Source organism: Dipodomys spectabilis, unplaced genomic scaffold (assembly GCF_019054845.1).
Source record: "Dipodomys spectabilis isolate Male_0828 unplaced genomic scaffold, ASM1905484v1 ptg000119l, whole genome shotgun sequence".
Lineage (NCBI taxonomy): Eukaryota > Metazoa > Chordata > Mammalia > Rodentia > Heteromyidae > Dipodomys > Dipodomys spectabilis.
Window position 1 is genome coordinate 613,601 of NW_024870796.1, and position 21,636 is coordinate 635,236.

General features: G+C 39.0%; 1 protein-coding gene across 1 annotated transcript in view; it reads left to right on the plus strand.

The window, feature by feature from the left end:
* The window catches only part of Rnf130 (ring finger protein 130), a 79,807-nt gene that overhangs the window by 14,136 nt on the left and 44,035 nt on the right, over positions 1-21,636 (plus strand). The window contains exon 2 of the mRNA XM_042688920.1: positions 13,048-13,242. Within this exon, the coding sequence (XP_042544854.1) occupies positions 13,048-13,242 (195 nt within the window). The remainder of the gene's footprint in view (positions 1-13,047; positions 13,243-21,636) is intronic.

Consider the following 21,636-nt stretch of genomic DNA (forward strand, 5'->3'; position numbering starts at 1 on the left):
AACATCTAGCAGCCTTCCCTGTTCAAGACTGAAGCTCAAGAGAGTTTAGATGTAGACATAATCTTCATAAAGGTGATCGTTGAAGCCAGGGGTGTGGATGATAGAGCTCATTGAAAAAAAAGGACTGCGGGCAGAACCTTAGTTCACACCTCTGGCTAAGGGACTAGCTGTGAAAAGTGAGTAAGAGCAGACAGAGAAGTGGGAGGAAAGCATGACTGAGCCCGGTGAGGAGAGGCTCAGTGGGTTGGTCTCAGTACTGAAGCCCTTTTGTGCAGTGGGAAATGAGGTGGGTTGTATGATATATACTCTGTTGTGCTATGATACCAGTTTTGTTTGAGGACTGAGCTGTAATTTTTACTTACTTTGATTTATAGCCTCTCTCTTGCATGAAGTAGTTGCTGTATCAATTGTAATAGAAATTATTTTTGAATGTAACTTTCCATACGAAGTGATTTGTATTTGCCATCATTTAAAATTGCTCTTCAGATGCTTTTTATTATGTCATGGAGAACATCCAACAGATATATTTGAGTTCTAGGGATGTGAAAAATAATCAAAATCCATTTGAGATGTACAGCAGTAACTAAGTATAGAAGACAAATGATAATGGATAGCTATTGGCAATTAAGCTTGCTGACAGTTAGGCTATCTATGTATGACTCCTTGCACTGTTGATTGATGTGAGGGGATCATTTCTTTTTGAGACTTTGTTTCTTTAGAATTTGACAAAAAGTAAAAATTACCAATTAGGAAAAAAAACCTTAAGAAACATGTATCTTTTTAAATATTAGATTCAAAAACAAAAGGTGAATAGAGTAACACTTGAGATCATACACAAGATACTTTGTATATTCTTTCTTGAAGAAACCAGAGAATAGTAGAACTATAGTTTTGAAGCACTCAAAAAAAAAAAAATGTACTCTAGGCTATTTAATTTAACCTATCATTGAAGAAGGAGAACAGAAGAAAGATATGAAAATATAAGTCTACCCCAGGAGATCCTCATTGCAATACTTTCTAAAAGATGTAGACTAAGGAAGAAGATGGTGATGATGGTCCATTCTATGTCAACCTGCCTGGTGCTGCATGCCAACATACTTGGTTATATATTATTACTCTAGCATTTCTGTGCGCATGCTTGGATGAGAGTAACATTTGAATTGGCAGACTGAGTAAAATAGATCTTTCCCCCCACCCACTCGAGTGGACCTCATCCATTCAGTTACAGGCCTGAATGCAACAAGGCGATCTACACCCACCCCTAGTAAGAGAGAATTGCTCTAGCTCTCTAGCCTGCCTTCACACAGGGACGTTGACTTTTACCTGCCTTCATTCTGAAACATCAGCTCTTCTTGGTTTGCCCCTCCTCCTCCATCTCCAGCTTGCCTACCTTCTAGATCTTGAGACTTTGTTCATCTCTACAATTGTACATACTAGCTCTTCATGATAAAAAAATGTTTTTAATAGTAGTTGGGACTTTTGAACCTCAGGGTCTGGGCTTGCTAGGTTTCCATACCACCAATTAAACCCTTGCTTTATTTTTTTAAGGGTCTCACTTTTTTTTTTGCCCTGGGCCACCCGGACTATGATCCATATACTTACATCTCCTGAATAACTGGTCTTATGGAGACAAGCACTCTCATGCCCTGCTTAAGGAGGGGGGGGGGGGCGGGGAGGGGAGTGGTCCTCATGTTTTTGCCTGGGCTGGCCTGAAACTAATAGTCCTATACCTCTGCCTCTCTAATAATTGGGATTACAAGTGTGTGCCACCATGTTCGGCTAGGTCTTTATATATTCAGTGATCCCTACCTATCACAGGAATTACATTCCAGAGAACCCCATGCTTAGGTAGCTGTCTCTCACTGTATCTCAGTTCACTTACGATACTTTGCAGATTTTTGCCTATTGCAGGGAAGTAACTCCCGTGATAGGTGAGGGATCACTATTAACATAATTTTTTTTAAAAAGCTTCAATACAGTGAAACCACAATAAGTGAACCATGATATAGCGAGGGACGGCTGTATATGAAATATGGCTCTGCCAACCCTTGGTTTTTCACTTCTGGTTCTGGTTTTCAGAGCTGAGAGAAATTGCTATTGTTTACAAAGCTTTTAGCTCTTTGTTATAGCAGAAACCAATAGAGATTTGAAGAGTCTTGGATTATTCAAGAGGAAAATAAATGTACTACATGTTAATATTAAGCAATAGAAATTGAATATACATATATGGAGGGAAAGGAAGGGGAATAAAGTATATCTGGCCAATGCATTCAAAGGTAGGAAGGAACAAAATAACACATAGAAAAAAATAGGATAAAGGAGAATACAGTACAAGACACTTGGCAGTGGAGACTCCTGTTGCAGTTTGGTTAAACATGTGAGCTGCTTTTTATTTTTTTTAATGTTTTTTTATTGTGAAAATACTGAACAGAGGGGTTATAGTTACATGAGCAAGGTAATAAGTACATTTCTTTTTTTTTTTTTGTCGGTCATGGGCCTTGAACTCTGGGCTTGGGCGCTGTCCCTCAGCTCTTCAGCTCAAGGTAAGCGCTCTACCACTTGAGCCACAGCGCCACTTCTGGTTTTCTGGTGGTTTATTGGAGATAAGAGTCTCAAGGACTTTCCTGCCCAGGCTGGCTTTGAACTGCAATCCTCACATCTCAGCCTCCTGAGTAGCTAGGATTACAGGTGTGAGCCACCAGCGCCTGGCCTAGTACATTTCTTATCAAGCATTGTTGCCCCCTCCTTTGTTTTTCCCCTACCAGTTGTAGAGGTGGGAGGGAAGGGATGGTAGGTGAGCTGCTTTTTAGTGTAGTGCTAAGTATAAAAATTATATAGGATTAAAAGAAGAAACCCAGTGTAATGGAGCAGTATTTAAAATGTTTAAAATATTTGTGACATTATCAGGTTATCGAATAGCCAAATCTACTGGTGATTCTAGTAACTGTAATTACAAGCATTTTGCCAGGTCTTCAACAATTTCCTTTTTTTGTGTGTGTCAGTTGTAGGCCTTGAATTTAAGGGCCTAGGCACTGTCCCTGAACTCTTTTGCTTAAGGCTAATGCTCTACCACTTTAAGCCATACCTCCACTTTCTGTCTTCTGGTAGTTAATTGGAGATAAGAGTCACAGACTTACCTGCCCAGGCAGACTTTCTGAACAACTGTGACCCTCAGATCTCAGTCTCCTGAGTAGCTAGGATTAGAGGCTTGAGTCACCAGCCCGTAGCTTGTAACAACTGCTTAACCATGGTTCTGTGTGATTACAGAGTTGCAGATATTGTCTCCCTACATTGATAAAGCTAGAAGTTTCAGAGTATAGTCGAAATAAAGATGGCTTCCCGTCTTCCACTTGTACATGGAAGCTTTCTTCCTAGGTTTGAACTTTTTGGTGGGCTTATGTTGTCATGTGTGCCAATGAATTAAGAGTTTTACTCAGAAGCCTAAAGCCCCAGTGTGGGGAATTTCTTAGCGCTCCAACTGAAGTTCAAAGGAAGGGCTATACTTTGGGCTCCGAGGTTGGGCACCTCAGAAGTATTACTGAGGGTCTAGTAGCTTTCAGTCTATTTTCGCCATCTGTAGCTTCAGTTTCATTCTGAGATTGCCCCTCTTTGTCATAAAGACACTGCTAGCAACAACCATAGTTACATGTTTCTTTATTCAGATCAGTGGGAGGCTGTTCAGGTGTATAAAAAAAATTTCACTACTGTGTGGCTCATTTTAGCGCACCTGACTACCCCAAACACTTGGAGTACTGCAGCTCAGTAGCTGTCATGTATAGCATATGGGTATACGCCAGTGCCCTGTAGATGCCTGAGGTTACCTAAGATTTCTGGGACTAGGGGTTTAGTTCATTAGTAGAGCTCTTGCCCAACATAGCTGAGGAGTGGGTTCACTTGCAGCACTGCAAAAAACAATAGAATTCTGTTTTTTGTTTTTCTTGTTTAATAAACTGGCACTGATAGGCAGCTCTCAACTTTCCACATTATCCAATTGTAACCTGAACAGCCAATCCCACCAAAATACATGTCAGCTAAACAACCTCCATCCTTGGTCTGGCAAGGGAAAAACTCAGGAAAGATGTAAACATAAGTCAAGATGATAGAGAAGTTTATTGGAAGAGAAATGTGACGGAGAACGAGAGCAGCACATGGATAGATGTGCCATGGGGAAGGCAGGAACTTACTCCATATCTGCCCTTTTGGCCATCTCCCTTGTTACAGAGCTTGGCCTTGGGTTAGTGAGAATAAAATGGCTTTCAGATTGATGGACCTTCTTTCTGTTTCCTGTAAGGTTGTGCCACCAGATCTTGTCCTTACTTCCTTATTCTTTTCTAGTCCCTACCCCCATGGGTGGCCAGGCAGGTTTGGGTTTATTAATTTAACCTACCATTTGCAAGCTGTATAGGCCACATTCCCTCTGCTTACTAACTTGTATTTCTATGACCTTGCCTAAAAAATGGGACAAAGCAACCACAAATAGATAAATTAGACAAATTGAATGATTTGCTAAAACTTGCCTATACCACTCCCTTCCATTCCTCCTTTCCTAGATGGTTTCTTTGAGAAATTAAGAGTTGGACTGGGGGAGGGGAGCAAAAGAAGGGAGGGGTAGAAAACATGGAAGGGATAAAAGTTTAGTCATGACATTTCAGTCAACTGTGGGTGTTCCCATAAGGTTATTATCTAGCGTCATGGTTCATAACCTTCCTTTGCCTAAGTACACACGGTGATGTTCTTCCTGCAGCTCACACATCCCTGTCATTAAGTGAGACAGGACTGCTGGTACAAAGTTAAGAGAAAGCTGGGACTCAGCATTCAGTTTGCTTTAAGAGAAAAAAGTAAAACATTTTTAATAAGACTAAACACTCATTGAAGATGAGTAATAAATAGGTCTTAGATGTAAATTAGGAATCTGTAGAAGTGGATAAAGGTATGAAAGCTAGACACAAGTTCAGTAGCTGAATACTAAAAACTAAAATTAAGAAAAGAGGAACAAGTGGGCTTGGTGCCCCATACTTGTAATCCTAGCACGTGGTGTCCTGAGGCAGGGCCCTCCTGAGTGCTAGGTCAGCCTGGGCTACATGAAAGCCCCTGTCTCTAAATAGAAATTAAATACAAAAAAAAAAAAAAAACTCAGAACAAAAATAACAAATTGTATTTTTTTTCAGCTTGTGGTGATAGGAGTTCATCAAGTGGGGGCCTTTTGAAAAGCTGAGATTGGGAGGATTTTTGAGGCCAGACTAGTATATACCTGTCACCCCCAGTTGCTCAGGAGACATAAATAGGAAGATCAAGGTCCAGGCCAGACTGGGCATAAAAAGAAAATAGGGTTGGAGATATGGCACAATTGGTAGGTCACCTACCTGGCAAGCTTAAGGCCTTGAGTTCAAATCCCAGTGTCACATATATATATATATATTTTTTTTTCCCCCCCTTAATCATACAATTAGAACTCTTAGCAATAAGAAAATAGGGAAAGCCAGGGGTCAGTGGCTCATGCCTATAATCCTGGTTATTCAGGAAACTGAGACCTGAGGATCACTGTTCAAAGCCAGCTCAGGTAGGAAAGTCCATGGACTCTTATCTCTAATTAATCTCTCTCTCTCTCTCTCTCACACACACACACAAGCTGCAAGAGGAAGTGGAACTGTGACTCAAGTGGTAGAACACTAGTCTTCAGCACAGAAAGTTCAGGGACAGTGCCTAGACCCTAAGTTCAAGCCTCAGGACTAGCAGCAAGGAAGGAAGCAAGGAAGGAAGGAAGGAAGGCAAGCAGGCAGGCAGGCAGGCAGAAGGGAGGGAGGGAGGGAGGGTGGGGAGGAAGGGAGGGAAGGGAGGAAGGGAGGGAAGGGAAGGTAAGAGAAGGAGGGAGGAGAGAGAAGGGAGGGAAGGAAAGGAGGGAGGAGAGAGAAGGAGGGAGGGAGGGAAGGGAGGGAAGGAAAGACAAAACAGAAGCAGGAAATTTAAAGATTAAAGAGATTATAATCTATTTCAGGAATAGAAAAGCAAAAATTGACAATTTATCTGACAATGAAATATCTGAAATCTGTAAGAATTAGTCTTATTTCTCTTTTTGTTTTGTTGGAGCCAACTGACAAAATGTTACCTAGTCTGGACATTACTACATTTGGCAAGAGGGGGGATCTTTTCTAGTGTCTCAACCCAGGGCCTTGTGCTTGATATGTTGGTGCTGTACTATTTGAATTATGCCCAGAACGTTTTGCTTTCGTTACTTTTTTTCAGCTATCTTGCTTGGTCCTCATATCTCAGTCTTTCATACTTCCATATAGCTAGGATTACAGATGTGAGCCACCATGTCTAGGTGTTGAAATGGGGACTCACTTACGTTTACCCGACTAGCCTTGAACCGTGATCCTCCTCTCTTCACTTCCCAAGTTAACTGACAGTACAATTCTTAAGACAGGGTCTCACTATTTAGCCTAAGCCAGCCTCGAACTCATGATTCTTCTGCCTCAACATCCCCAGTGCTGGAATCACAAGTAAGCACCACTGTGTTTGGCCCGCTTTTGTTTGTTTGTTTTCCTGGTATTACTGGAATTTCCTGGTGGTACTGGAATTGAACTCAGCGTCACACTTGCTAGGTAGGCACTCTACCATTTAAGCTGTGCCTCTAATCCCTTTTTGCCTTTTTTTGTGTGTGGGGGCGGGTCTTGAACTCTAGGCCTGGGTGCTGTCCCTGAGTTCAAGGCGAGCCCTCTACCACTTGAGCCCCACAGCACCACTTCCGGTTTTCTGGGGTTTATTAGAGATAAAGTCTCTGAGATGTACCCGCCTGGGCTGGCTTTGAATGGTGATCCTCCTCTCTGAGCCTTCTGAATAGCTAGGATTACAGGCGTGAGCCACTGATGCCCGGCCACCTAGATTATTTTTGAAGTAGGGTTTTACTTTTTGCCCAGGACAACCTGGGCTGCGATCCACCTAGCTGTGCTTCCCTGTGCCACTGGAGATGTCCAGGATATGCCACTGCGCCCAGCCATTCCTGAGATGAAGCCTTGTGAACTTTTTGCTCAGGCTGACCTCAAACCTCAGTTTTCTGATTTTCACCTCCCAAGAGCTAAGATTGCATACAGACTTTAGCCCCAACGCCTGTCAGTTTTTGTTTACCTCCATCACTCTTCCCTTCCTCACTTTATCAAGTATATTAAGCATGTGCCAGACATGTTGGAGGTGATGCTGTATTTCACATTCTAGCAGGAAAGATTCAGAAATAAACAGCCAGTTACTAATGCTGTACAATAAATGCCAAGACGGATGGAATCTTAGGGTGCCATGGCAACTTGGGAAAAGTACCCAGCTCAGTCTTTGGAGGCAGGGAAGACATGATGCAGACATTTAAGCAGAATCCCAAGGATCAGAAGGTAGTGAGCGAAGGATTGGTGGTGCTGGCATTTCAGGAGGAAGCAAGACACAGGCTAGGGACAGGAAGGTGTATCAGAGCAGTTGCACCATGTGCCTGGGGCAAAGATAACCACACGTCTTGACTCTCACTGCAGAATGCTTTCCTAAGTTCTTGCTTCTTATCCTCCACCCCCCACCCATCTGCACTGAGAGACTTCCAGCCTGCAGCAAATGGATGATTCTCAGGACTAGGAAGGAAACCGTTAACCCACATATAGCACGGTGACTGCTACTTTGTAGGATATTTGCATTTTTAAGAGATGAAGGCTTCCTGAAAATCAGATGAACCAGCGTGGAAAGTTTCCCACTGGTGGAATATGGAAAAGGGATTTTATTTGTTCGTCAGTTCACAATACAACTCTTTAAATATTTACATTTTCTTCATACCAGAAAATCCTTTCCCTTTTCTCGTTACAGATGAAGTCTTTTTCTCAGAATCAATCATCTTACATCCGTGCAGTGTTGTCACTTATACTGGCTGTCTTAAACAGTTCTCTCAAGAGTTCAAGAGAAGGACTTAGTATTTGTTCTGTGTTCTTGTGCAAGTTGTCTTTGCACTTGTGTCCTTTCTGCTTGGACAATTTTAAAGGGTTCCATTTATATTCCAACGCCAGTGGCCCCTTCCACTAGGGTACCCTCTTCCTTGCCCTACATATCAAAACATTCTTCCTATACTGTTTTACTGATATTTCTGTGATTGTTATTCTGCCCCAGTAAGATTCCAGACCAAATTATTAAACCCTTTATGGTTTTCCTTGGTATTTAGGATGTTGCTAAGTGCTTATGTTAAGATCGTTATTAAGGTAATTGAGGTAAAGATCCCATATCTGCTTCCTATCAAGAAATAAAGAAAACTCATTATTTCTAGGCTCAACAGAAAAGCCCATATAGGGGGGAAAAATTAGTTGTGTGTATCTGCATGCCACATGCCAGTCCTGAAATTTGAAATCAGGGCCTGGGTGCTATCACTGAGCTTCTTTTACTCAAGGCTAGTGCTCTAGCACTTGAGCCAAGCATCAGTTCTGGCCTTTTTTTTTGGGGGGGGGGTCCGGTTGTGGGACCTGAACTCTGGGCCTGGGTGCTGTCCCTCAGCTCTTCAGCTCAAGGCTAGCGCTCTACCACTTGAGCCACAGTGCCACTTCCGGCTTTTTTTCTTTTTGCTTATGTGGTGCTGAGGAATCGAACCCAGGGCCTCATGCATGCAAGGCAAGCACTCTACCACTGAGCCACCTTCCCAGCCCCTGGCTTTTTTTTTTTTTAATTGGAGAGCCATGATCCTCAAATCTCAGCCTCCTGAGTAGCTAGTCGTGATCCACCAGCACCCATCTTGTCTTTGACCGTTTGTGCTCATGGTTCTACCACTTGGGCCATAGCTCTACTTCTGGTTTGTTTTGGGGTTTTTTTGTTTGTTTGTTTCAGTGATTAATTGGAGACAAGAGTCTCATGGACTTTGCTTCTCAGGCTGGCTTTGAACCATGATCCTCACTTCTCAGCCTCCTGAGTAGCTAAGGTTTACAAGTGTGAGCCACTAGAGCCTGGCAGTTCTTGCATTTTGTTTTTGTAGTGCTGGAAACCAGTGCTCATGAGCACTGCTTGAGTTACATCCCTAGCCTTTTAAATTCTTCTGCATGATTTTTTTATATTATCTATCATTTCATATTTTCTTTGTTTTTTGTTTTTTTGGTCAGTCATGGGGCCTTGAACTCTAGGCTTGGGCGCTGTCCCTAGGCTCTCCAGCTCAAGGCGAGCACTCTACCACTTGAGCCACAGCTCCACTTCCAGTTTTTGCCACAGCTCCACTTCCAGTTTTTGAGTGGTTTATTGGAGATAAGAGTCTCATGGACTTTCCTGCCCAGGCTGGCTTTGAACCTGGATCCTCAGATCTCAGCCTCCTGAGTAGCTAGGATTACAGGCGTGAGCCACTGGCACCTGGCTCATTTCATATTTTCAAATAAGTCTTTCTCAGCTCTTTAATAAATGAGAACTCAGAGATAGCATCCTCTTATGCAATTTGAAAAAAATGGAAGTCCAGCGATTCTGAAAATTGTTTTGAAAATTTTTAATGGTTCCTAATTACATAGATATTTTATGCTTTACTTTATCTTCACTAAATAAATGACTTCAACAATGGTATTAAATTTTGAAGTAGTTCCACTTGATCACTGTGGCCAGTTCTCTTGGAAAGTTGTGTTAGAGCTATTAATACTATCTTTATTGTTCATTTACTTTTTAATTACAGGAAGGAATAACTAGATATAATGAATATACTGAAATGAAATATTAAGCAGTTGTGAAAACCCCTAATTTTCTTCTCCTGGATAGTAAAACTATTTCCTGGAATAGGAACTCACATGTATCGTTCTTGCCTATAATTGCATTTTATGTACTTACTGATCGCAAAAAGCTTTTGGAACCTTTTGTCGATAGTGATTTGGTGAATTTGAGAGAGTGGGAACATTCTTTTGATCATCCAGTCTGTTGTTGGAATTTGTTTTGATCATGCACTTGTTCATAGAATCTGTTCTTAGTGGGTGAGGATTCCTTTAGGAGAATTTTCAAGTTCTCTTCAGTAGATTTGATGTATTTGTTGGGCATTTGCACCCCTTGCTGTTTCTTTGCGTTCTGAGAACACTGGAATGTTACTGATCTGCTCTTCTTCTCAGTGTACTGTGACTGCCGTGGGGTTATGGGGAATTTCACATCCGTTAACTGAAGGCACCAAACTCGATAGACTTTGATTTGGGGAAAAAAAAAAAAAAGGAAATGTAGTTTTAAGTTCCCAAAAATAAAATAATTATCATAGGCTTTTTTTTTTTTTTTTACAGATATAACTGTGAGTTAAAATGATCAGACTGGGAATGTGGCTCAGTGGTAGAGCACTTGCCTAGCATACATGATGGTCCTGAAAATTCAGGCCCCAGCACTGGACGTAAATAAATTTTATTTATTTATTTATTTATTTATTTATTTATTTATTCAGTACTGAGCTTTGAACTTACCGTTTGCACTTGCTAGGTAGGCAATATCACTTAAGCCACACCTCCAGCTCTTTTTTACTTTCCTTATTTTTCAAATATGTTTGTGCTTTTTGCCCTAGCTGACCTGGACTGTGATCCTCCTATTTATTCTTGCCACATAACTAGGATAACAGGGACAAATCACTACACCCAGCCTTTTTATTGGTTGTTATGCAGTCGTGAGCACTTTTTACCAAGGTTGGCCTTGAACATGATCCTCTCTATCTCAGCCTTCCAAGTAGCTACAGATGTAAGTCATTGGACCCTGCTAAAATTTCAATTTTTACAAATAACCAAAACTTAAAAGATCAGATTCTAGTTAACCTGTCACTGTTCCTCAGCTAGTAAGTAACGGATTTCGATTTGGAACCTAGGTCTTACTGGTTCCATAAATCCATGACAAACGACAGAGGGGTGGAATAAATCACAGAGAAATGAATTTTTAACAGAATGCAAAAGGTACCAGTCTCTGTAGGTATTCTTGATTCTGCATTTTCTGCCGGGGTTTGTGCAGCAGTATGTTTTGAAAAATAACAGATGAAACACTTAAAACTGATTCTTTGATTGCTCCCTGTTTGGGTACACTATTGGATGATTTCCTAAGACAATGAGGTTATCATAACACATCGCCTAAATGCTTGTATTTTAAAACAGCATAATTATCTGTGAAACAGATAGCACTGGAAGTAAACAGTCTGTTTCAGAATTTTATAGTTTTGTAATGTGATGGCTGGGTCTTTTAATAGTTGACTACTAAAATCATGACATAGGATTTTTTTTTCTGCCTTGTTGATTTATTAAAATTTTCTTCGGGATTGAACACAGGACTCAAACACTATCACTTATAGCTCTACCACTGAGCTATATCCTAGCACCCTCATTTTAACTTTACTGATACAGATGTAACCTTTTATAGTGCAGAAATTGTAGCTAGTATCAGTCGCAAGAAATTGTGGAAACATCTTCCATCCTGAATACTCCTATGTGTTCCGAGACTGTTGGTCACAAGAATGCTCTTGTTCCCATCCCTCACTATAGTAATTATAAGAAAATTGGAGGAAAATATTTAATGAATGAAGTTAGTGACATCACTACTGGAAGCATTTTGTATCTTTTGCTAAGCAGTCTACTTTTACATATGTGGAAATCAAACATGTCCTGACTGATGTCATTTCTTTATATTGTGTAGTTATATTTTATTAGCCATATTTTATTACTGATGCTTTTGGAGGGCTTGAACTCAGAGCCTCATGTTTGTTGAGCAGATGTTCTATCATTCAAGACACACTTCCAGCTCTTAATGCTTAATTTTTTATGATTAACTTGCCTCTTCTTTCACCTTTTGGATCAGTGTGTTGTGTTCCTCTTCCTCTGTCTTGCGCCAGTACACCAGGACTGGCAGTAACTGACTGTGGGAGGCATGGGTCCTCCAGCCTCTGCCACTGCATGTAGGCTGACAGTCTGCACCCTGACCTTCTGTGATGCCTTAGGGACTTTGCTTTCCTTTATTTTTAACCTGGTCTAAATGTGTGGGTGGAAGTATGAGAAGAGCACCTTTAAGATTTCCCAGAGCTATGATGGCCATAGGTATGAAATAAAAAATTGAGGAACTTCATCTGAGAGATTTAAATGCACGTATGGGTACTGGAATAAACTGTGTCCAAAATTTAGAACTGTGGCCATGCAGTTTGTACTGCCACCATATGATGTGGGTGTCTTCTTGTGTCATGTGGACAGGAAGATACAGAATATGTCCCCTCTATTTTTTTTTAACTCTTCTTTGTTTTGAAGTGTTCCTTCAGTGTTTCTTCACATTTTTATCTTTCCTGTTTCCTTGTAGAATTATAATTACATATAGTTAAAACGTTTCTACACTTAATGTTTCTCATATACGAAGTTTAGTCTTCCATTTGTTTTGGATTCTGCAGTATGTGTATCTTAATGTAAATAAGTTGTACAAATAATTACAAATTAGAGGAATATGTTTATTTCCCTTCATACAATTTTCACTACTTAAACTTTTCAGGGGGAGGCTGAGAGATTGGGAGGATCATCGTTCCAAGCCAGTCCCTCTCAAAAAGTTCATGAAACTCAAGTAATAGCTGAGTATGGTTGCACCTGCCAGTCATCCTAGCTGCTCAGGAGTCTGAGATTGGAAGGACTGCAGTTCCAGGCAAGCTAGGTCAAAATAAGTCCATCTAAACAACAGCAACACAAAAAGCTAGAGGTGGTGGTGTACTCTAACTATCCAGCTATCAATGCAAATGTAAATAGCAAGATCATGGTTTAGTCTGGCGATGGGCAAAAGTGAAGCCTTATCTCCAAAATAACCACAGCAGTAAGATTGCTGTCTGGAGTCACGATTCTCCCAATCTCTGCCTCCTGAGTAGATAGGATTACAGGCAAGAGATAGTACAGGTAGTTGAGCATCTTCCTCCTGGTACACACATTAATTAGATTCATTGTAATGTCCTTTGTGTATATATTCATAACCTTGCTGGTGTTGAGTTGTCTGAAGTACTATAGTTTTCAGAGAAGAAGTGAGCACTTTGATAAGGCCCTGATTCTATTTATCTTTAATGTGTGTGTGTATATGTGTGTTTTCCTCTAGTTGCTGATCATCTGGGCTGTGATCCTCAAACACGATTCCTTGTTCCTCCTAATATCAAACAGTGGATTGCCTTGCTGCAGAGAGGAAACTGCACATTTAAAGAGAAAATATCACGGGCTGCTTTCCACAATGCTGTTGCTGTAGTCATCTATAATAATAAATCCAAAGAGGAGCCAGTCACCATGACTCATCCAGGTAAACAAGAAAGGAGCTTCTACGTTTTGTTTTTTCTTTTAAAAATTCTTGCTTTGTAGGTAAACAGTCTACCTTTGGTAAAAATCATAATTTTCAGGATAACTCTATAATTATTTATATTTAGTATTACGATTTATTTGTAAATTTTTCCTTAAATAATGATTATAACAACTTAAAAAACCTGCACTAGTTAAATAACTGCCCGTGATTGAGTCTTTTAGTTGTTTTGCATTTCTGCATTTTGCCTGGTAACTTTGAAAGATAATGTATTTGATTTGTAATCCATCAGTCAGCAGGTTAGGTTATGGATTCTCAAGGATCACCTGTCTGGAAGGATTCTTTGTTCAGTTTATAACTTGCAATAATAGATATATTTTCCTTTCTTATGGGAACATTTAATATATTCCTAATGTAGGTTTGTTTTCATGATAAGTTGAAATTTATTGGGTACTTACTATGTCCATATGCTTCTTAACTTGAGTTTTTAAAGTATGTTTCTTAGTCCTCACAATAACCATATACAACATAGGTTCTTTCCCCGTCTTACCAAAGACTGGAACAGGTAAGGCACAGGAGCAGTAGGCCAAGATGTGTAAACTGGTGCTCATTCTTTAAGTTTCTTTAAGTTCTTTAAGTTTCTGTTAAAGTCCAAACTTCAATAAAATTTAGCTTTGTATTCTTAAAGATTTTAGATCCCAGCTATGCAGAAGGGATAAATGGGCTTGAGGTTTGAGATTGACCCTGGCAAAAATGTAAAAATCAATCTTAAAAAACCCTAAAAATGAGGGTAAAAGGGATTGAGAGTGTGGTTTAAGTAGTGGAACACATGCCTAACAAGCTTGAGACCCTCAGTTCAAAACTAAATACCAGGCCTGGGAATGTGCTTACTGGTAGAGTGCTTACCTAGCATGCATGAAGCCCTGGGTTCCATTCCTCAGTACCACATAAAAACAGAAAAGGCTGGAAGTGATGCTGTGGCTCAAGTGGTAGGGTACTAACCTTGAGAAAAAGAAGCTCAGGGACAGTGCCCAGGCCCTGATTTCAAGCCTTAGGACCAACAACAAAAACAAACAAAACTTAATACCAACAAACTACTGTCTTATTTAAGGAATTAACTTTTCTTCTTTTAATATTTTCTTATATATTTTAGGCAGCTTTGTTTTCTTTTTTAAAATAAGGATTTGCTTATCTTGAGTCATTAATACTAAAATATTAATGCTAATATTTTGATAGAATAATTCAGATGAATTTAAATTTTATAGTTCTGTGAGTTGTTATCTTCCTTTCAAAGTAAACCTTTTGAACTAAAATGTTTTTCTTCTGATAGCAAAAAGTAAACTGTTAGCCAGGCACTGGTGGCTCATACCTGTAATTCTAGCTACTCAGGAGGCTGAGATCTGAGAATCGTGGTTCAAAGCCAGCCTAGGCAGGAAATTTTGTGAGAACTCTTTTTTTTTTTTTTGGTCGGTCGTGGGGCTTGAACTCTGGGCCTGGGCGCTGTCCCTCAGCTCTTCAGTTCAAGGCGAGCACTCTACCACTTGAGCTACAGCGCCACTTCTGGTTTTCTGGTGGTTTATTGGAGATAGGAGACTCACGGTCTCTCCTGCTCGGGCTGGCTTTGAACCGGGATCCTCAGATCTCAGCGTCCTGAGTAGCTAGGATTGCAGGCGTGAGCCACCAGTGCCCGGCTTTGTGAGAACTCTTACCTCCAATAAACCACCAGAAAACTGGAAGTGGCACTGTGGCTCAAGTGGTAGAGTGCTAGTCTTGAGCTGAATAGCTCAGGGACAGTGTCCCAGGCCCAGAGTTCAAAACTGACACACACAAAAAAAAGTAAACTCATGATTACATAAAAACTGAAACTAAAAATCAGAAATAAAATATCGAATGTGATTTTTTTTTTCATTCCTCAGAGTTTGTTGGAGTCCTGTAACTTCATTTCTTCAGGGAATCCAAGGGGCAGTCTAACTGGGCTACATCTCAGTGAGGGAACATTGGATTCAAAGCAATAGTTTTCTTCCTGTCTTTGAGAAGGAAAGAATAACTTTGAATTAAGATAGATTATCTTGCTGGTTTTTAAATGCTTAGATATCTCAATCATTAGAAAAATGCAATAGAAACAATGAGATACTATTTCTTTACCTACCAGAATGACTATAATTAAAAAGTGAAACAATACCAAATTTTATTGGGAGTATGGAGAAACTTGGACCCTCCTTCACTGCAGGTGGGAAAGTGAAATGACACAATCAGTTTGGAAACCAGTTTAGAAGGTTCTTAAAAAGTTAAACATCACAGGCTGGGACTATGACTTAGTGGTAGATTGCTTGCCTAGCATGCGTGAAGCCTTGGGTTCAATTCCTTAGCACCACATAAACAGAAAAAGCCAGAAGTGGCGCTGTGACTCAAGTGGTAAAGTGCTAGCCTTGAGCAAAAAGAAACTCAGGAACAGTGCCCAGGCCCTGAATTCAAGCCCCAGACTGGCACAAAAAGAAAAAGAAAAAAAAAAGCGAAACATCAGTTTACCATATGACCCAGCACTGGGTCAAGAAAAATGAATAAAACCAGAAATATCCATCTACACAAAGACTTACATGCAAATGCTTTTATGCAATTACAAGATACTTAGTTTTGTTTTCTTCTCACTTAAGAATATCTTTTATAATCTTACAATACCATATTAAGTATTTTGTCTTCTTTCTCTGTCAGCACTGTTTTTAGAGCTTAATGATACTTTTTTCTAAGGAATGCCCTTCATCTGGTGGCTGAAGGACATCTTTCCCAATGCAGTGTCTGTGATATCATTGACAGGAAAGACTGCTCAATATGTGGTTTTACTTGTTACATCTAGTTAGCACTATGAGTTCTTTGTCATGTAGCTAGCGGATATGTGGTAGTATAGAGGGGAAGTTACAGGCTCTTGGAGAGTTTAAAATAATGCACATTCATCTGAAACCTAAGGATCTGTTTTCCGGGCTTTAAAAAATTTATATAGTCTTTACTGTTACTGTTTATTGTCTTAAATTGTTTCAGATCATTGTCTAATTGGAAATATCTAGATTTATCTAAAAGTTTTTAAGAGTATGTGGATATTCAGAACCAAACAATGTTGCTTTCTAATCTTTTTGTCAATCAGCAGTATCAAATGCTTCTTATGCTGCTTTTTTAGCTGAGTAAACAGAGTTACAGAATTAAGTGGAATGGCTCTTCTCCTTTTTCCATCTTACTCTCTTGAAAAAAGTATTTAACTCTGTACCCATTATCTAACAAGGAATAGGACAATACCATACTTTATAAAATGTAAAAAAAGAGAATTCACTTTAGCTATAAAAACCATACTTTATGAGAACAAGTAAAAATAACAAACATGTAAAATACCTTTAAATATCAAATAATTTGGACCACTTAATGTGAGTCTGTTAGCATTGTACTAAAAGCAAATCTAGGAAATGAATAATGCACTATTGTGTTGCCATTTAAAGATTTTTAGCCTCTAAATATTGATTTTATTACTCCAGAAAAGATGGAACATGCAGTTTAATTGTACTCCTGTGGTTAAGAAATTGAATTGTATATGTATATTTTTACCTGGGTTTGCAAATATTTTTCCTCCATGTTCTATGTACTTCATACATTTTTTAAAGCATGTTAGAAAATACAAAAAAAAAGGCTAAGTATGATTATTCACACTACAATCCCAGCTACTCAGGAGGCAGAGAGATCATAATCTCCTGAGCTCATCATGGGCTGTGCTGGATCATGATGGTGCAAAAAGTTAGCCCCACCTCAGTGTTTTAAAAAGCTTGGCATTGTGGCAATCACAGCTACGGGAAGGCCTAAATAGGAGGATTGCAGTCCAGGCCTGCCCAGGGTAAGAATAACTAAAGGATATGGTTCACATAGTCAGGTACCTGCCTAGTAAGCACAAAGTTCCTAGTTCAAAAAACGTCCATACTAAGAACAACAGCAACAAAAATTAAACACTTAAGCAGTAGCTTTTAAAATATAAACATAGTACTGAGCACTGGTGGCTTATAATTGTAATCCTAGCTACCCAGGAGCTGAGACCTGGAAGATCTCAGGCAGAAAATTCTGTAAACCTCCATCTCCAGTTAACCAGCAAAATGCTGAGTTGAATCATGGCTTAAGTGTTAGAGAGCCATCTGTAAATAAAGAAAAGAAGCAAGAATGCAAAGCCCAAAGTTCAGAAACTCAGTACTGGCCCCATAGATGGATGATGGATGGATGGATAGATAGGTAGATGATTGATTGATTGATTGATTGATTGGGCTTTTAAAATTAAATGTAGAGATTCCATTTAGAAATTTCCAATAGTTTTTAATTTTTCCTTGATATCTCTTAATTTTTTAATTTTTTATTTATTTTTTGTTGGTAGTAGGGCTTGAACTCTGAGCTTGGGCACTGTCCCTGCACTCTTCAGCTCAAGGTGAGCACTCTACCACTTGAGCCACAGCACCACTTCTGTTTTTCTGGTGGTTTATTGGAGATAAGAGTTTCCTGCCTGGGCTGGCTTTGAACTGTGTTCCTCAGATCTCAGCCTCCAGAGTAGCTAGGATTACAGGCGTGAGCCATTGGTGCCCAGCTGATATTCTATAATTCTTAAGTAAACGGAGAAATTCTTCCACCTTGAGGATATTTGAGCTACTTATCATCTGCTGATAGAACTCATCACATGGTTGCTTTTTTGTGTGCCTTATACTTATCCTTACCCCATTGGCAGCAGAGGAAGAAGCTAAAATAATATGAAGGATCCACACAAATTTGGGATACTGGCTTAAAAACCAGTTTCATAGGTTACAGACATTTTTAACTTGATAGTTTGTATAATGATGAACTTTAACTTTTTACATATTGAATTTTTAAAAATAATCTTTAAGTTTTACATTTATGGAAAATTGTGAAGATAGATCTGAGTTACCATTATTTCTGTGATCAATGTTTTAAATTAGTATTGTATTTACCAAATTAATGAACCAGTATTGATTAATAATTCTGTAATTATTAGCTAATAAATCCCTTACTGTATTAAGGTTTCTTTAGTTTTTACCTGATGTTTTTTTGTTCCAGGACCCCACCAGGATACCATATCTTCTTAGATTCTTTTGGTTGTGATAGTTTCAGACTTCCCTTTTTTTTTTTCCTGATAATTTTGAGGAGTACTGGTCAGGTATTTTGTAGACTGTCCCTTAATTGGGACATGTTGATGTATTTCTCATAATTAGACTAGTGGCATGAGTTTTGGGATGGAAGTCCCCAAAGGTAAAGTGTCATTAGTGTCACATCATATCAGGTTTACATGATGTTGTTATGAATTATCACTGTTGATCCTGGCCTCGATCCCTTGGCTAAGGTACAGCATTTATCAGGCTTCTCTACTATAAAGTTCCTTTTCCCTCTTTTATACAAAACTTTGTGGAAGTCATTATTTGTAACCCAATCTGGAAAGGATATGTTAGGCTTAATCACCTTAGAGCAGGTATCTATATAGTATTTAGAATTCCTTTGTGGGGGTGATTTGTCTCTTGACTTGTCTGTTTTCCATTTAATTCATCCAGTCATTTTTCCCAGTATAGACTCATATTTATCTTACAGTTAGAATATAGCACAACATGACTTTATTAGTCAGATTATTTTAGCTTTGACCATTAAGAACTCATTCATTTGGCTCGTGTGTCTTTTGACATGCCCCTATTACTGTGAGTGTTGGAATTTTTGGTTTCTTTAGTTTCTGAGCATGTCTTTTATGATGCTAAAAGTTACTATCTGCTGATAGGAGATACATCTTACATGTATTTTCTATCCCACTCCTGGAGGCAGTCATTTCTCTAAGGAATCTTTAAACATCATCGGAGAATGGGGAATAGAAGCCATTATCTAGGTATTAGGTGTGCATTGATAGAAATACATATGTCCATACTAACCTCAGATATTTCTGCATTTTATAGATGTAACCATACCCATAAATATTTCTGTATTTAGCCATCTGTGTCTATGTTAAGCCAAGAATGAGTTAATGCTTACTTCTTCAACTCTAATCTGTTATTACCTGGATACTTTAGCTTTCCCCCCCTATTTATCTCTAAACTCCTACTCCAGAAATGAGAACTCACACTCCTACCATCCAACCATCCATGAACGTAATGGTTCAGTTTACTGAGCCCTTTCTTGGGCTTATACATTACTCTAAGGGAGAGTTAGGCTTAATCTCTTCATAGGTTACTATGAGCCCAAGAAATGAGTCATAGAAACTACTTAACCCACTGAATAAAATTAAAAACATGAACCCATACTGATCTAAACATTTAATGAAGACTAAAATATTCACCTGCTGCAAAGTACCTCCCATAGTGGCTTCATGGTTCACATACCTAGAGGATATCACTATCACAAATGATCAAAGGGAACTCCATCAATAATGGGAAGGATGAAACTGTTAGCCACCTGCTAGTATTCATTGAAAAAGAGCACAGTGTTGCTTCTCTGATGTTACTGCCAGAGTTGCATGACCTGGATCTAGCCATGAGGAAATACCTTCTACAAAGGAACTGGACTGTAATCTTCAAAAGTATCAAGGTCATGAGTATTAAAGGAAGACCAAGGAACTGCTCTAAAGGGACAGAAATTGGATTTTTTAAAGGCAAAACAAAACAAAAGGATTGCTAAGTACAGCAGTATGACTCTAGTCTTCATTGCCACAATGGACATTACTGGGAAAATTGAGAATGTTTAAATGGACTCAGAGAAGAGAAGCTGTCAGTGACTGATTACCTCCTGATTTGGAAGGTTATATTCTGTTAATTGGGTTTTTTGTTTATATGTATAAAAAATGTATGCCAGGCCAGGTACATGCAGGTGGCTCATGCCTTTAATCCTAGCTACCCGGGAGGCTGAGATCTGAAGATCATAATTCGAAGCCAGTCCAAGCAGGAAAGTCCATGAGACTCTTATCTCCAATTAAACCCATAAGTCAGAAATGGAGCTCAAGTGGTAGAACACTAGCCTTGAGCAGAAAAGCTCAAATGCCCAGGCCCTGAGGTCAAAGTCCCAGGACCAATACAGAAAAAGTACGTTAAATAACCAAGGTGATGATGAGACATTGGGCCAACATGTCATCTTGAAAGTTCTAGGTTCTGAGTAAATACAATGCTCCCAGTTTTCTATAAGATTTAGATTATATGTTTAGGGCTTCCCTATTCTGCAGCTACAGAGTATTATAGAAAGTCCTTGGAATTAATACCTGCTTATTTCTCACCAGTAGTCCTTCTGAACTTTAAAGTGATTTTAATCTCTTTCATTTAATGTATATCGTGTTCTGCTTAACATATAAAGTTTGTGGAGTTTTACAGAAATAATTACAATACCATCAGTAGTAATTACCAAGTTACAAAATAATTACTAGTAACTACCAAGTTATAAAAAAATTAATGGAGATACTTAATGTAGTAATGAAGCATTTCCCTCATTTTTTATGTGATGTTTCTTAAGATTATGCCTCTGAGTTTTGAAATTCCTCAGAACTTTGGTAAGTGATTTGGACTTAACAGATAAATTCATCTGTGAAGGTATAAAATCTATGGTAGATAAGATTTTTATAGGGATATTATTTTATTAGAAAACAAGTAAGCTTACTAGTATGTATCTTTCTGAGATTTGGTCCTAGACATTCACATTCCAGAATCCAAAAGGAGGTTAATGCTGAGATTCTTACTGCTAGCTTCTCAAAATTAATTTGTAATCAGTTTCATAGCTGTATTACAATATTTTTCCATTCATCTTTTTCTCCATTGAAAAATAGAATTGTTGGGAATGAGGCAGTTCAGCTATTCATTGAGGAAAGGGGACACGAAGAAAATTACAGAATCATTTTATCAAATATAGACAAAATTGCAGCTTTTGAAAAATCACAGCTTACAAGTGCCATTATGGTAATTAATTCAGCAATTGCTTTGTCGTGGATGATACAAGCATTGAGTGAAGGCTTATTGAGTAACTGGCTATTCATATGCTTTGCAAACATTGCCCGTGGTCTACTTATTAATTGAAAAGAGGAATATACTCATTTGTAGTGAAGATTGACCAAGTCTTAAACTTTGCCATGAGGAATAAATCCATCATTGTGCTTCCTGATATAAGGAACAACATTTTAAAAGTACAAACCTGAAAAGGAAAGAGATAAAATGACCTCATAGCTTGCTTGCTTTCAGGAAATATTAAGACACCCAAATTGAGGGACATTTTTAAAAGACTACCTTAGTCTCTTCAAAAAGGTCAACATCATAAGCAACAGACCAAATACGACTTAAGGAACTATTTTATTTTAGATTAAGGAAGAGTAACAAAACAAGATAACCAACATAGTGTCTACAGCCCCTG